Below are 15,137 nucleotides of genomic sequence, written 5' to 3' on the forward strand. Positions count from 1 at the left end.
CAGGAAAGGATGGTGGTACCACACAGGTGACCGAAGACCTCAGGGTGCCCAGCCCAGGGTCCTCCCTGGACCAGGCAGGGGAGGGGACATGTCCAAAGCTCTGGAGTAGTTGATGGCCAGGACTTGGTGACGGGCTGCGAAGGGTGGCCACAGGCAAGAGGGGTCACCGCGGCCTCTCGGTCTGACTGGGGACGGATGGTAGCTGTGACCTTCCCGGGGGTGGGGAGCACAGGGGGCAGAGTCCGCACTGGGTGTACTGGGTGTGAGGTGACTGTAGGCCTTCTGGGAGGAGAGGCCGGTGGGCAGCTGGACATGGAGGGCAGCAGAGCCCTAGAGAGAGGTCGGGGCTGCAGATGGAGGCCCGGGAGGGGTTCGTGTGTGGCTGGGCACAGAGGACCTTAGGCCTGAGATGTGCGGGGAGGTGGGGAGGGGTAAACCAGGGCCCTGAGGATCAGCCTGGGCGACGGAGCTGGAGTGGCAGAGGTGGGGAAGGCGTGGTGGGGCACCAGGGTTGGCGCTGCTGTGACCGAGGGACCAGGGGGGCGTGTCCAGGGCCGGGGCCCAGGTGCCCCCAGCAAGCGGGCAGGGGGACGAGGAGGCGGCACGGGCTGGGGGCTGTGCCAGCCCAGGGCTGGACCGGCTGCGGCTGAGGGGTGGGTGGGTGGGTGGATGTGGGGGGCTCAGGAGGTGAGAGCAGTACTTGAAGGGTGGTAAGAGCCGCCCAGTATGTCTGGAAGGCCATCCAGAGGCCAAGGGTAAACTGAGGCTTGGGTGGGCCGGCTCGATGAAGCTGGCTGCCTCGCGAGGGGCGGTCCCGGCTCTGCTCGGAGCCCACCCCACAGCCCTGTCATATTTTCCTCCTACACGTGCCTTGTTGGTGAACCTGCTCCCTTGTTCATTGTCTCCCCTCGAGACTATAAGCTCCGTGGGGCGGGGACCACATTTGTCTCATTCGTGCTGTGAGGCGCAGGGAACAGGGCGGGACGGGGCAGGAAAGGAAGGAAGGAGGGTGACGGGTGGATGCATCGTAGGGGGATACGGCTGGGTCACGTCAGGGGTGGACAGTCTTGACGGCAGGGTCCGAGCTGTGGCTGCAGGCAGGTGACCAAGGTGGGGGGGGGCGGGGGCTCAAGTGGCCCCACGGGTGCTCTCCCCTCTTCCCGAGGGTGCGGACCCCGCCTGTACCCTGTGACCGAGGGCTGTGGGTGACCTGCAGCCCCTGCAGGATGACTGACTTCAGGGGCCGCCGCCCCACTCCCACGCCTGATCCTGTGTGTGCAGGGGGCCCTGGGTGGCATGAGAGAGCCCCCAGGAAGATCGTCAGCCCCCTGGGGAGAAAGGCCTGGGCCAGGGGCAGTCTGGGACCTGTAGTTGCAGGGGGCTTGGGGTGAGTCGGTCAGGTGGGCTGCCTGGAGGAAGCAGCAGGGCCTGCTTGGCAGCCATGGGCGGGCACTCTGCCACTGGTCTCCCTCCTTGCTTGTCACTCTGCATCTTCCTTGGGGACCAACTCTTGGGAGGACCCGCCCCGCCCTTCCCTGAGGTTCTCAAAATGTAGGCAACTCTTTATTTATTTTTAAGAATGTAGACCTTGGCAGGAATCCAGGAAGGCTTAATCGGGGTTCGCTGGGTGTGCACCTATGGTCACACGTGTGGTTTACAGACAGGGCCCGAGACTGAAGCTCACTCTACCCTGGGCTCTGGAGGAAGCCTCCTGCTCGCCCACAGCAAACCCACCAGAAGTTACCATCGAAAAGGTCTTAGCTCCAAATGGTCCCCTGAGGAGGGTTGGGCTTCCTCCAGCAAACAGTTGGCCCAGTTGGGCCCCTACTCCGACCTGGACAACTCTCTGAAGCCAGGGCTTTGTGTCCCCAGGGCAAGATGGGGACAGTCGCAGGTGGATCGGGGGGTGCATGGCGGGGACCAGCAGCCAGGTCTGTGTGATGGCAGGGCCCGTGCCCACCCTGTGACACCATGGAGTTCACCTTCAGGCTGCACCATTCTGGGCTTCGTTGTGACTGTAGTGTAGGGGGTGACGGGGGCAAAGTGCAGGGGGTGACTGACAGAGCAAAGCGCACAGCCAGGGCGCTGAACGGCAGCTCAGACCTTAGCCTCACTCGTGGCTAACAGCCAGCAGAACTCCCCTGGTGCCCCTCACCCACCGGGCCGCTGTCCGTTCCCTGCAGAAATCAGCCCTCCCGGCTATTAAAGGTGAGTCCTTCCCCCTTGGCCCCTTCTGCGTGCTCAGCCAATCAAGGGAAAGGTGCCTCAGGTCAGCACATGGTTAGGTGCTCTCTGGGAGCTGGGTGGCTGCCGACAGGAGGGTGTGGCCCCTGCCCTGGTGGAGTTCGCAGCCAGTCCCCTGGGTGTGGCCACCACACCTGTCCCTCCTGCCTTGTGCCCAGCGGTAGCTGATGTGAATTGATGGCATATGGCTCAGAGGGTGAATCATCCCGTTTCTGTTTCCTGAGCATGGGAACTCAGCGGCCCGGGGTCCCAGAGGAGCCTCAGCCTGTGGGGAAAATAGAGCCTCAAGAGCCAAGCCTGGCTCTGGAAGGCTTCCTGGAGGAAGGGAGACATGAGCAGGCCAGTGGTTTTCTGAGTGTCTGATGCTCTGTGCAGCTAGCTGGCCACTGTGGCGGATGCTGCCTGGGCGTGGGGCACCCAGGCTCATCCTCTCCCTGGCCGACCACACAGTCGATTTGGGGAAGACAGTCCTGGTCTAGGGTGTGGTACTAGTGCCTCTGGGCCTCAGCGTCCCCAGCCAGCGCTGTGGAGGAGCAAACGTGGGGGACCCTGTCAGCGGTGCCATCTGGAGGTCGGATCCCAGACCGAGAGACTGGGTGCCGATGGGCGCTCTTTAAAGCAGGGTCCCTTAAGCCGCCCCAAGCACTTGCCCCCCCAGTGCCAGACTGGCTCAGGGTCAGAGACCCTGACCCCCGGCGCGGGGGCGGGGCGGTGTGCGTGCGTGCGGGGCGTGTGCGCGTGCGTTGGTGCGGCCGGGCGCACCCGGTGCGCACCCACCGGCGCCTCGAGCTCAGCGCCGCGGCCCGGCCCGCCGCCGCGTGTCGTTGCAGCGCGCTGCAGGAGCAGAAGGGCGAGCTGCGCAAGCGGCTGTCCTACACCACGCACAAGCTCGAGAAGCTCGAGACCGAGTTCGACTCCACCCGCCACTACCTGGAAATCGAGCTGCGCCGAGCGCAGGAGGAGCTGGAGAAGGTCACGGAGAAGCTGCGCAGGTAAGGGGGCGGGGCCAGGGGCGGGGCCTGGGAAGGGCGGGGCCTGGGCGGCGCGGGGCGCGGGGCGCGGGGCCGGCGACCTGCCGCTAGCAGAGCTGTGCCTCCCACCCGAGCTGGTGACCCCGTTCGTACACGGGGAGTCCAGGGCTCGGCGAGGGCAGGCGGCCCTGACAAGAGTCGCGCTTTGTGCCAAGAGCTGCCAAACCAGGATCTGAACTGGCGCTGGCTACTGCCGGGTACAGGCTCTCCCCAGGCACCTCTGCGTCCCCTGCTTATTCCTTCTCTTGTACTTATGTGGTGGGGCAGCAGCATGATACAGAAGCAGCCCTCTCCAGACCCAGACCCCAGCCACTGTCGCCTGGGGTTTTGACCGGAAAACGATGTCCAGCCTTGGAGGTGAACCAGCATTTAGAGACGGTTCCCTTGAGCAGCACAGCAGCCAGTGACGGCAGGCTAGGTGTGCGGGACCCTGAGCACTGACTCCTTTAAAAACAAAACTCCTGTAAACATCGTGCTGCACGTGTAAGATGGATATTCTTCTAAAAAATATTACACGCTTTCCAGGCTTCTTTTAGGAAGAATGTAAAGAAACCGCAAACTTTGCTGTTGGCTTGGTTTGTTTTAAATGTTTATAGAGCATTGGATTTGCAGTGAGGCTGTTGGTCCCTGACTACTTAAGCACCTCCAGCCTCAGTTTCCCCACTCGCAAGACAGGGGCAATAACACTACACATAGGTTGCCCCTTCCACCGTCACACCTCATGGCGGCAGTGGCTTCCCACCCAACACTTGCCTCCATCTCAGCCTCTTCCAGGGGGAACCGTATCCTATTCACTGTGTGTCCCCAGCACTCACCCCAGGGCACATCACACAGTCTTAAGGTTAGACCCCTGCTAACCTGCTATTGAACTGTAAACCCTTTCGCCAGCCTTGTAAGGACTGTATGTAAACTGTGAGTTAACCGGCTCTGAGTGAGGACCTGGCAGAGTCCCTTGTGAATAACAGGCTTTCCCTTCTCATCTGCAGGGGTCCTCGGCCCTGGCCCAGGAAATGTTGCAACGAGTTAGCTTCAATCAGATGCTTTCTAGCACAGGAGCAGTTAGAGCAGGGTGGGGCCTGTGTTCAGCCCTCAGGGGGCTGTATGGCTACAGGGGCTGTGGGAGGGTCAGGCCTGGCACAGCAGTGACCTCAAGGCCTCCGTTCCAGGATTCAGAGCAACTACATGGCGCTGCAAAGGATCAACCAGGAGCTGGAGGACAAGCTATACCGCATGGTGAGTGCACGCCACACCCCCCCTCACCCCAGCACTCCCAGCCCTGGGCCCCCAGCTCTGGAACCATGGTAAGGACCTTGGGCCTGGCGGTCATGCCCTTGCCCATGAGGAGCTGGGCCAAAGGCCTCGTTTCCACCCTGCCCACTCCCTGCTTCCCGGGGTTGGGCCAGTCCCACCTGTCTCTGCCCAGCACTCACCTGTCACTGTCCCCACGGTGCAGAGGAGAGACTGAGGCTCAGAGAGGCAGTGACTTGCCCAAGGCCGTCTGGCTCCTCCCTGGCAGAGCGGGACTGGAACATGGGCTGCTCTGTGCTCTGACCCTTGCGTGCCTTGGCCTCCAAACTCCTCCACATTATCGGCTGCGAGAGGGGACCCAGGAGGCCCCAGGCCTTGGCTGACTGCTGAGCACCTCCCTCTTCTGCCCGTCCCCCACCTCCAGGGCCAGCACTATGAGGAAGAGAAACGAGCGCTTAGCCACGAGATTGTCGCCCTCAACAGCCACCTGCTGGAGGCCAAGGTGACCATCGACAAGCTATCGGAGGACAACGTGAGTGCCTGGCCATTCTGACCCTGAGGGGCTGGCACAGGGCCGGGTGGACAGACGGGATGGTCCGGACCTCACGGAGTACCTGGGCAGTTGGGGAAGCACGGGGGCTGCCTCACAAACTGCATCCCACGAGACCCTCCACTGGAAGGAGATGGGACTTGAAATAGGGAGCATGGGGCCACGGTGTCCCAGTCAAGGCAGGGCTTCCTGACCCCAGGGTTGGGGCGTGGCCACTCAGGACTCCTGCCTTCGGCCACTCGCAGTGGACCTCAGAGTCCTGTGGCTATCTGTGGGTCCTGATTTCCAGGGTCCCGCGAGAAGGGCCCCGCTGCCCTCCACAGACCCGTCAGCTGAGCACACACTCACTGATGCGCATCTGCTTCTCGCCGGGCCAGACCCTATGAGGCTCTGAGAATATGTGTGAACAACACAGGCAAGCAAGTGCCCTGCCCACGTGGAGTTTACATCTGAGCAGGGGAGTGGGGTGGGCGGACAGCAAACAGGATAGATAGGTCAACTGTGTAGTGACTTAGAAGTGCTAAATGCTGCAGAGAAAAATAAAGCAGGGGATGGTGCTGGGAGTTGCCAGTTGCAGGGTTAGGGAATCTCAGTCGGGTGCTTCTGGAAGAGGCTGCTAGAGCTGAGACCTGAAAGCAATGAGGGAGCCATGGGACAGCGGGGAAGGGCGCTTCTTCCAGGCAGAAAGAGCCACAGCGGCAAAGGTGGGTCTGAGTAACTTGAAAACCAGCAAAGAGACCAGAAGGGGCTCTTGTGGGGAGGAGAGGCCGAGGGTCTGAGGTCATAAGGGTAACAGGAGGCCGCGTTGTATAGGCTCCTATAGGAATCTGGAGGGTTTTTCTTGAGTGAAGTAGGGAGCCACGGAAGGTTCTTGAACAGAGGCGTAGCCTGACTGAACCTACTCTTACTGGGCTCCGGTGGCTGCTCTGCTGAGGACAGACCTTAGAGGACAAAGCCATGAGTGGGAAGGTCAAGGAGACAGCAATCTGGGAGAAAGACAATGGTGGCTTGGCCAGGATGGCGGCCAGGGAGGTGGGAAGCGGGGGGGCTTGGATTCTGGTTATATTTTGAAGCTGGAACCAAAGTGATGGACCGATTTGGGATGTGGGTTATGAGAAGAAAAAATGGGTCCAGCCCGACTGCAGGGGGCAGAGTCTGCAGGAAGGGAGCCACCTGCCGTCTCCTGGGCTGGGACCTTCTGGGGGAGACGTGGGAGGGGGCGGCAGGTGCAGGGCTAGAGCCGGGCCCTGGACAGCCAGGTGGAGATGCCACAGGTGGGAGATGGCGGAAGAGGGCACAGAGATGAGGGGCGGCGCTCAGAAGACTGTTAACAACTTGGTGGCAGGTCTGGGCTGGCCAGACAGTGCCTGCAGCCCTCTGATGCCAGCGGCAGCCAGTCTGGGGCCTCACAGGAGCCCAGTTCTCAGCTCTCAACCAACTATACCCTTTCAGGGATGCCTCGAAGGAGCGGGGGACCTGGGTTCCCTCCCCTGTGCAGGCCAAGTCGGGGCACCAGCCTCGGTACAGAAGGTGGAGGGTTGGGGGATGGCAGGGGCGCCCACGCCTTCAGCAGCTCACCTGAGCTGCAGGACGCCTGGGCCTGGTTGACTTGAGACTATGGGAGCAGGTGGACCTCAGGGCCCATCAGTGGACCCCAGACCCCCTGCCCCCGCCAGAGCCCTGGCTGCAGAGGGTCCCTGGGCGGCACTGGGAACCAAGGTCCAGCGGCAGGAACATGCAACAGAGATTTTCCAAAGATGAAACCAAATCCCCTCGATTCCTACTGTTTGCATCTGTTTTCAGCTCAGGAGGCTGAGCTGGTCCCCGCCCGGACCTGGGGTCACACAGGCCCTCTGCCCCCCACTTGCCCTGACCCCTGCCCGGCCCTGCAGCCACGCCCGTGTCCAGGCCTCACTCTGAGACGTGGGAGCAGCAGGCCCGTTCCTCGTCCCTCGCCGGTGCCGGCACTGTCCACTGCGTTTCCTTGCGAGGGACTCAGAGGCCGCGAGCAGGGAGACCGGGCCTGATGTCCATGCCTGGGGCCTCCGGGACTTTAGGGCACGTTGCGGGCCCTTCTTCTCCCACTGCCCCCCGCCCTGGGGGAGCTTCCCACCCGGGTCAGTGATGGGACTGCCTGGGAGGGCGCCCTCCATGCACCAGCGGCTTCAGGCCAGAGCAGAGGCCCCCGTTCTGCAGGCAAGAGCGTGAGGCCCAGAGAGGGTCCGTGTCCTGCCCACTGCACAGCCGGCTCTGCCCGCCGGTTTCCGCATTGGCCACTGGGCACCGGTCAGGGTGGCAGCGACTTTGGCGAGGGGTGAGCCTGTGCAAAACAGCTTCTCTTGTCTTTTAGGAGCTCTATAGGAAGGACTGCAATCTAGCGGCCCAGCTGCTGCAGTGCAGCCAGACGTACGGCAGGGGCCATAAGGTGTCCGAGGTAACGTGAGCCCCGCCCCCACCAGGCCCACCGCTGCCCCTGCCACCACTCGGGGCCCCTTCCTCGCAGGTCCCACCCTTGAGGGCGAAGGGGCTGGCTGCGCCCGAGGCCCCCTGGCCCTACTCCATCCTGCTGTGCCCTGGCCTCTCTCTAAGTGGTGGACGGACCGCCGCATACACACCTCCCCGCCAGCCCGGACAGCCAGCGCACCACCCCCCATTTCCTCCAGGCACTGCCCCCAGTCCCCACCCGCTGTGTGAGCCTCCGCGAAACCCTGTGGTTTGGTTTGGGTACAATTCCTGACAGGGCTCATTTTCAGAGATAAGAAACTGGCTTCACACGGGAGTCACTGGGCCAAGGCCACAGGGCCCAGACTCGGACCCAGGGCTCCCACCCCAGCCAGGCTGCCCCTCCCCTCACCCAGGCCTTTCCACCTTCCATCTCCCCAGCCTGGGCCACACCTAAGACGCTCACAAAATAGATCAAACAGTAGCGGGACGCCCCCCAAAGGGCACCAGGAGCTCCTGCGGAAACCGCTGGGCGCCTGGCCCTGAATCTTTGTTGCATCTGTTTCTGAGTCTGTCTGGTTTGGGAGCACCCAGGCCACGTGAGTGGGCCGGGGGTGCCCTCCCAGAGACCCTGAGGCTGGGAGAGCAAGTCAGCCCCTCAGGGGAAGTCCCGAGAAAGGCCTGAGTCAGAGCCGGGTTCCAGCCTCCAGGCTCTGCGGTGCCCCACGAGAGTGGGCCGGGGTGGGTGGCGGTGACCAGGGGTTCGCAGGGACATCCCGGGAGCTTGTGAAATAGAGCATCCCGGGCGTCGGCTCCAGCTGGTGGGATTAGAGAGGCCCTGGGCGGGTCCCCGGTCGGTCAGCCTCGGCTGCCAGTCCGGGGCTGACCATGATCCCCGTCCCCTCCTCCTCGCGGCGTCCCATTCTAGCTGCCCTCAGAGTTCCAGGAGCACGTGAGCCTGCACATGGAGAAGCAAGGCTGCAGCCTGCCCTCCCCGCTCTGCCGCCCGGCCTACGCTGACAGTGTCCCCCCCTGCGTCCTCGCCAAGGTGCTGGAGAAGCCAGACCCCGGCAGCCTGTCCTCCCATCTGTCGGATGCCTCAGCCCGTGACCTGGCCTTCCGCGACAGGCTGGAAAAGCCGGGCCCCCGGCCCCCGTACAAGGGGGACATCTACTGCAGCGACACGGCCCTCTACTGCCCCGAGGAGCGGCGCCGTGACCGGCGGCCCAGTGCGGACGGGCCCGTGACCGACGTGGGCTTCCTGCGGGCCCAGAATTCCACTGACAGCGCGGCCGAGGAGGAGGAGGAGCCCGAGGCGGCGGCCTACCCCGCGGGCTACCGGCACGAGGCCTTCGGGGGCTACGCGGCCTCGCTGCCCACGTCCAGCTCCTACTCGAGCTTCAGCGCCACGTCGGAGGAGAAGGAGCACGCCCAGGCCAGCACGCTCACCGCCTCGCAGCAGGCTATCTACCTGAACAGCCGCGACGAGCTCTTCGGCCGCACGCCGCCTGCGGCCTACGGGAGCAGCCCACGCTACGCCTCGGCCGCGGCTGCAGTGGCCGCCCCGCTCGAGGCCGAGGCGGCCCCGGGGTTCCCGAGGACTGTGTCGCCGTACCCCGCCGAGCCCTACCGCTTCCCGGTCTCCCCCGGCCCCCAGCCCGCCCTGATGCCCCCCAACCTGTGGAACCTGCGGGCCAAGCCGGGGTCTGCCCGGCTGGCCGCAGAGGACGTACGCGGCCAGTGGCGGCCGCTGAGCGTGGAGGACATCGGCGCCTACCCCTTCCCGGCCGCCGCCGCCGCCGCTGCCGCCGCCGCCGCCGCCGCCCCCGGCCGCGCCTCGCCCGGCGGCTTCAACGACCGCTACTTTGGGGCCGGAGGCGGCCCGGGCGAGAAGGCCGAGGGGCGCGCCAGCCCCCTCTATGCCAGCTACAAGGCTGACAGCTTCTCGGAGGGCGATGACCTCTCCCAGGGCCACCTGGCCGAGCCCCGCTACCTCCGGGCGGCCGGTGACCTGAGCCTCAGCCCAAGCCGCTCGGCTGAGCCCCTGCCCAGCTACGCAGCCAGCGAGGGGGAGCGGGAGAGGCTCGGGGTGCAGCTCTGTGGGGCGGGCGGCAGCCCCGAGCCCCAGCACAGCCCCCGGAGCTCCAGGGATTCCCTGGAGCCCAGCTCCATGGAGGCCTCCCCGGAGATGCACCCCAGCGCCCGCCTCAGCCCCCAGCCCGCCTTCCCTCGGACTGGCGGCTCGGGGCTCAGCCGCAAGGACAGTCTCACAAAAGCCCAGCTCTACGGAACCCTGCTCAACTGAGCACCCACGTGCAGGCCTCGGCCGTGGCCACCCCACACACCGGGTCCCGACGGGTGCTGCCTCGCCTCCCCGATACCCATCCTCCCGGCCCCGCAAACGAGGACCCCGTCGAGCCTGGGGTGGGGGTGGGGGCGGGGGCCCAGGTGGGGGCCCACCCACGTGTCTCGTCCGCCCCCGCACCGCCAGGGTGGACCGTTTCTCACACAGCAACCTCCTTCCCCACCGGAGATGAGCATCCCCCCTTTTATAACGTGCAACTATTTTTATAGAGCAAGAGGGTCTTTCTTAACGCACTCAGCCTCCAGCTCCCTGGATGGCGGCCTAGGCGTTTTGGACGCAACGCTCCTTGATTTTCGGGTGAGGGCGAGTGGGGCCTGCCCCTCAGAGGGAAGGACGGTGTCCTGCGGAGACCCCCCCCCCCGCCGCCGCCAGCCAGCGACAAGGGAACCCTGACGCTCTGTCCACAAAGAGGGGGACTGGAACGGGTGGAGGGATGTGTAACGTTTTCAGCTGTTCTCGCCGTGTGGCCGACGACCACCCCCCAGCTCCCCCGTGGTCCGTAGTCCCGAGTGGGGCCGGTGCTCGTCCCCCCAGTGTCCCGCTCCCCGGCACCACCTCGCTCTACCTCAGATGTAATGAGGCCCTCCGACCCCGGTTTCTGTCGCTTGCTTTCCTGTTGTCTGTGATGCATGCCCCGTCTCAGTACTGTATTTTGCATTCCTTAATAAAAGACGTCGGTGGAAAGAAGTTGGGTTTGGGTAGTCTCTTCTCCCCCCTGCCTTTTGATCTCGGGACGTGTGGCCCTGGGTGTCTCCCCCCGTCCTCCCCTCTCTGAGGCCAGGGCAGCCTGATAATAACACTCCTCCCCCGCCCTGGCACCGTGCCATCCAGTGTTTGAATTTCTCCATTGTCTAACCTGCTAAATGTTATTATTGCCATTTCATACAATGTTCCTTATAGACTTTGCTTCTGCCTCAAGATTCCTTAGGAGTTCCTTTAGTTCGGCTCTGCTGGTGACAAACTCTCCTGGGTTTGTTTGTTTTTTGTTTTTTTTTTTTTGCTCTGAAGATGTCTTTGCCCCATTTCTGAAGGATATTCTCACTGGGGAGAATGTCAGCGGGGGTCTCTTTCCCTCAGTGCACAGAGATGTCCCCTGGCTTCCTGCTGGGGTGGGACTCGCCATCATTCCCCCCTTCCCAGGAGCTGTTCCTTTGGCGCTAATCTGTCTTTTTCTCTCCAGCTGCAGAAGATCTTCCCTTTGACTGGTTTTCTGCAATTTCCCTGAGCTGTGTCTCGCTGTGGATTTCTCCTTGTTGGGAATTCGCAGGGAGTCTTGTATCTGTGGATTGGTGTATTTCATTGGTGCATCTGTGGATTGGTGTATTTCAGTAGTTGAGGAAAATCCTCAGCTACTTCTTAAACTATTTCTCCACCCTTCCCTCCTCCTGGGACTGCCATCAGAACCTCTGTGGCCTCTACCTCTGTGTCCCTGCCTCCTTAAGACCCACACCTTGGTGTCACCGTGCTCAACCTGCATTCTTCCAGGTCACTAATTCTCTTCTGCTGCGTCCACTCAGCTGCCAAACACAGCCACCAAGTTTTTAGTTTTAGTTATTAATGTTTTCCATTTCTAGACGTTCTGTCTGGTTATTCTACAAACCCACTGTGCCGCTTTCTAATAGTTTCCTATTCCCTGGAGATATTTCCAAGCTTGCCTTTTGTTTCCTTAAACAGAGGGGCACAGCTGGCTGTCTGGGTCTGACACGTCCATCAGGTGGGGTCTGTGTAGACCTGTTTATCTTGGTTCCTGCCCCTGTCGCCTGGTTTCTTTGTGTGCCTGGTTATCTTTGAGCATGCTCATTGATGCCCTTGAGAAAGTACTTGTGAACGTTCTGCAAGGCCTAGGATGGAGGCCCCCTCCTCCAGGGGGCTTTATGTCTGCTTCTTCCAGGGGCTGGGCACTTCCCATTGGGAGGGGACCACCTCGGCCCAGGTGCACGCCTGAAGTTCTCCGGCCCACCCAGCTTCGTGTAGCTCCAGGGTGCCTGCACCTGACCTGCCACTGCAGGCCCGGCTGCCCACCCCCAGGAGCAGATGCACCCCCAGGAAGCAGCCTCCTGGCAGGGGAGGGGCTGTGGAGAGGCTCAGGAGTCAGCTCCCCTGTCTGGGGCCCAGTTTCCCTGTGGGCAGGTGAGGAAGCAACCCTTACCGAACTGGGGGGCAAATGGGAGGGTGGAGGGGAAAACACATGGCCCCTGGCACCCAGCAGGCTCTCACTCAGAGACGCTCCCAGAGGGGCCCTGAGCCGTGTCAGCACCACGTGGGTTGTGAGACTGGACAGCAGGGCTCGGAACCCCAAGGACTTTGCAGTCCGGGCCCAGAAGGCCAGGCCCCTATACGGTCACTTCAGAGTCTGAGTGCTGTTCCCCGCAGATGGCCAACAGGCCTCACAGAGCTGTCCTGCCATGGCCTCTGAAGCCAGCTGCAGCCGGGATGGGCTTCCCGCCTTCACCAAGCACCCCCTTTGCTCCACTCCAGTCCTGCCTCACTCCCCACAGGACCCTGGCTGTGCACCCACCGTCCACCGGCCCTTCTGTCCATGTTTCTTCTCAACCCACAGCAGGCAGTGCAGGGCTGTGTGACCTTGGGCAAGTCCTGGGCCCTCTGGGCCAGTTTCCCCTTCTGGAGCCTGAGGACACTGACTCGTGAGATTCCCAGGGGCCCTCGAGACTGGTGGCTGTCCCACTGCATGGAGAGCCCCAGGCTGGGCCAGAGAGGGGTCCCGAGGGAGGGGGGCCCACCTCACGGGGGCTGCGAGCATCAGCCTCACTCAGCAAAGTCACGGCCACGCTCAGCAGCAGACACAGCCACGCTGGCATCTCCGTATGAAACCGTTCTTCTCCCACGACGGCTTCAGATCTGTATTTCAGATTTATGGGTGAGGCGAAGGTAGGCACTCAGCCCCAGGAAGGTGGGTGGAGGGGACAGCCCACACTCCTTTTTCACTCCTGCTCCGTACTTTCTAAATTTAGCTCTCTTGTTTTAAAATTGCAAATGGTGAACTCCTAGACACCCTGCAGAGGATCAGGAGTCTTGAATGCTCTTTGGAAGACAGCACTTGGAAAAAGAAACAGATAAGGGTACGGAGAGCACCTGCCATTCTTCCCAGTAAAATAACCTAGGAAGGGGGTAGGGCTTGCAGGGCACGTAGTTAAGAAATCAAATCCACAGGGGAGGGGTGCTAAGAAACAGCCGCAGTGGTGTCTGGGGATACCTGGATATCCCTGTCCCAGGAGGGTCAGAGCTTCGGCTGGTTCAAGGTGACCAGTGTGGTAAAGAAACGGCCTCCAAGGACAGAGATTTGGCTGGTGTTTGCCCCAAGAGAAGTCGAAAGGGTACCAGCCCACAAAGGCCCCATGCAAGCAGATGATGGGTCTGGGACCCATCGTGTCCTGGCCCCAAATCCCACAGGGCTGCAGGTAGCCAGGGTGTGGACTCAGCACAGGGGAGGGGCCGGGCAGCTCAGTGGACAGGGAGGTCGTCCCCTGGCCACACCCCAGCACCCACGCCGAAGCCAGTTGAGTACAGTCCATAACTGATGCTCATTAAACAAATGAGTGGTCGTATTAACATATCACAGTGGGGAGAGCAGTCAGCAAACCACGAGATGAAATTCTCACTCAGAAGACACTCCGCATCAGGGAAGGCAGATAAACGCCCGCTTCGGGCTGGGCTAGGAAGCAGGATATCTGGGCCCCAGGATCTGGGGCTGGATGCAAGGTGGGGGCAAGAGAGGCGGGCGAGAGGCACCTGGGAAGGCCAGGCCCCCCTACGCCCCAGACGAGCACAGCCTCCCCTCCCGGTCTGTGTCTGGGTTCATTCACACGTGGTCAATCCATCCGACAAATGCCTGCCAAGGGGCTGTTCAGGCTGGACCTGGGGGGGGACACACCCTCATGACAATACTGTGGGGGTCCCGTCACTCTCCCCTCCAGCTGCATAGTGGCAGCTATGCCTGGCCAGGGACCCCTGGTCTGGGGCGGGCATGTGACACAAGCCAGCCAGTCAGAGGCCTTCCCTGAGACTTGTCAGCTGGGCGTAGCTCACTGGGGGCTTCTGCCGTGAGAGTGGGCCAGAACGGACCGGAGAGGGCCTCGCCAGACCGGGTCTGAGGAGGAACCCAACTGCGCCCTCTGGCCTGAACTGGCTCAACTCCTGCGCCAGGGGCTGGGCTGACACCGAAGCTAATATTATCGCTAATACCGATACCCCCGCTGCCGGCTCCCGAGCGCCGGCTGCATACACGGCCTGCCGAGAGCCATCGCACCCAACCTCGCGAACCCCCACAAGCTGCGTCCTGTGAGTTCTCATTTCCAGCAGGGGATACTGAGGCACAGGGCAGCTCAGCACTGGCTGTGACCGCACAAGAGCGAAAGGGGGTGACGGGGCTGAAGTCCACGGCCGTCTGATCCCAAAGCCCACATCCTGTGGGCAGGTCTTACCTGCAGTTATTCACAGAATGCCTCCCGCACGCAGGGGCCAGGGATGCAGCCGGGAGCAGGGCCCTGCGAGCCCGGGAAGTGGGCACTGCGCTGAGCATGCACCCTGGAAGGCAGCATCAGGAGGGGACAGGGCTCAGGGCGCCTGTCACACTCGGAGCCCTGAAGGAGCAGGGTGAGGGGTGCGGGGGGAAGAGGGGCCCAGCCCAGGGGGCAGTGGGAGGCAGCGGTAACCTGGGAAGGCTTCACAGAGGAAGTGACCCCAGGGCGGTCTTCACAGGTCACAGAGCTCCCCACTCAGAGCAGGCGAAGCCACCTGGGGGCGTGAGGGGTGAGGCAGGAGCGTCCACTGCCTGCCCGGGCTCTGAGTGGATGCACGCCCAGCCTCCCCTCTGCTCAGGCTGGGCAGCCCCCCGTGCGGGCCTCCACTTCTGCCAGGGCTGAGCGTGGGGTGCGGTTATCTTTCCCTCCACACCAGAGAAGTCATTCTTGAGCCTTCTTGAGCCTTGAGCCATTCTGGAGCCATTCTTCACCTCCCTGGTGTGAGGGACACCCGGGATCCTGTGCTCCCCACCCACCCACGCGCTTGGCTCTGGCCTCTCCAGCCCAGCTCGGGGACACAGCATCCGCTCGACACCCACTGCAGGCCAGGCTTCGTGCTGACTGCAGGGGACGAGGACGAAGGACAGAAAAGGGGTCGGCCCCCAGGATGAGTCCCGCCTCAGGGGCTTTGCACTGCCCTTCCCTCTGCTTGTGGACCCCAAGATCCCCAAGGGCCCGGGGGTGAGTCAGACACACTGAAATCAATGTTTACCACC

At 62.6% G+C, this 15,137-nt stretch overlaps 1 protein-coding gene across 3 annotated transcripts; it reads left to right on the top strand.

Annotated features, from left to right (window-relative positions):
* Positions 1-3,179: 3,179 nt before the first annotated feature.
* On the top strand, positions 3,180-10,053 carry BEGAIN (brain enriched guanylate kinase associated). Of its 3 annotated transcripts, XM_060097884.1 has the most exons (5): positions 3,180-3,236; positions 4,442-4,508; positions 4,948-5,055; positions 7,424-7,507; positions 8,462-10,053. In XM_060097884.1, exons 2-5 carry the CDS (start codon positions 4,458-4,460, stop codon positions 9,818-9,820), a joined length of 1,602 nt encoding a protein of 533 aa, XP_059953867.1. In that variant the 5' UTR covers positions 3,180-3,236; positions 4,442-4,457; the 3' UTR covers positions 9,821-10,053. The 3 variants fall into 3 exon arrangements, with proteins under 3 accessions (XP_059953867.1, XP_059953868.1, XP_059953869.1); XM_060097885.1 differs by lacking the exon at positions 7,424-7,507 and having other exon boundaries at positions 8,444-10,053; XM_060097886.1 differs by lacking the exon at positions 7,424-7,507.
* The last annotated feature ends 5,084 nt before the right edge of the window (positions 10,054-15,137 follow it).

Source organism: Mesoplodon densirostris, chromosome 4 (genome assembly GCF_025265405.1).
Source record: "Mesoplodon densirostris isolate mMesDen1 chromosome 4, mMesDen1 primary haplotype, whole genome shotgun sequence".
NCBI classification, from domain to species: domain Eukaryota; kingdom Metazoa; phylum Chordata; class Mammalia; order Artiodactyla; family Ziphiidae; genus Mesoplodon; species Mesoplodon densirostris.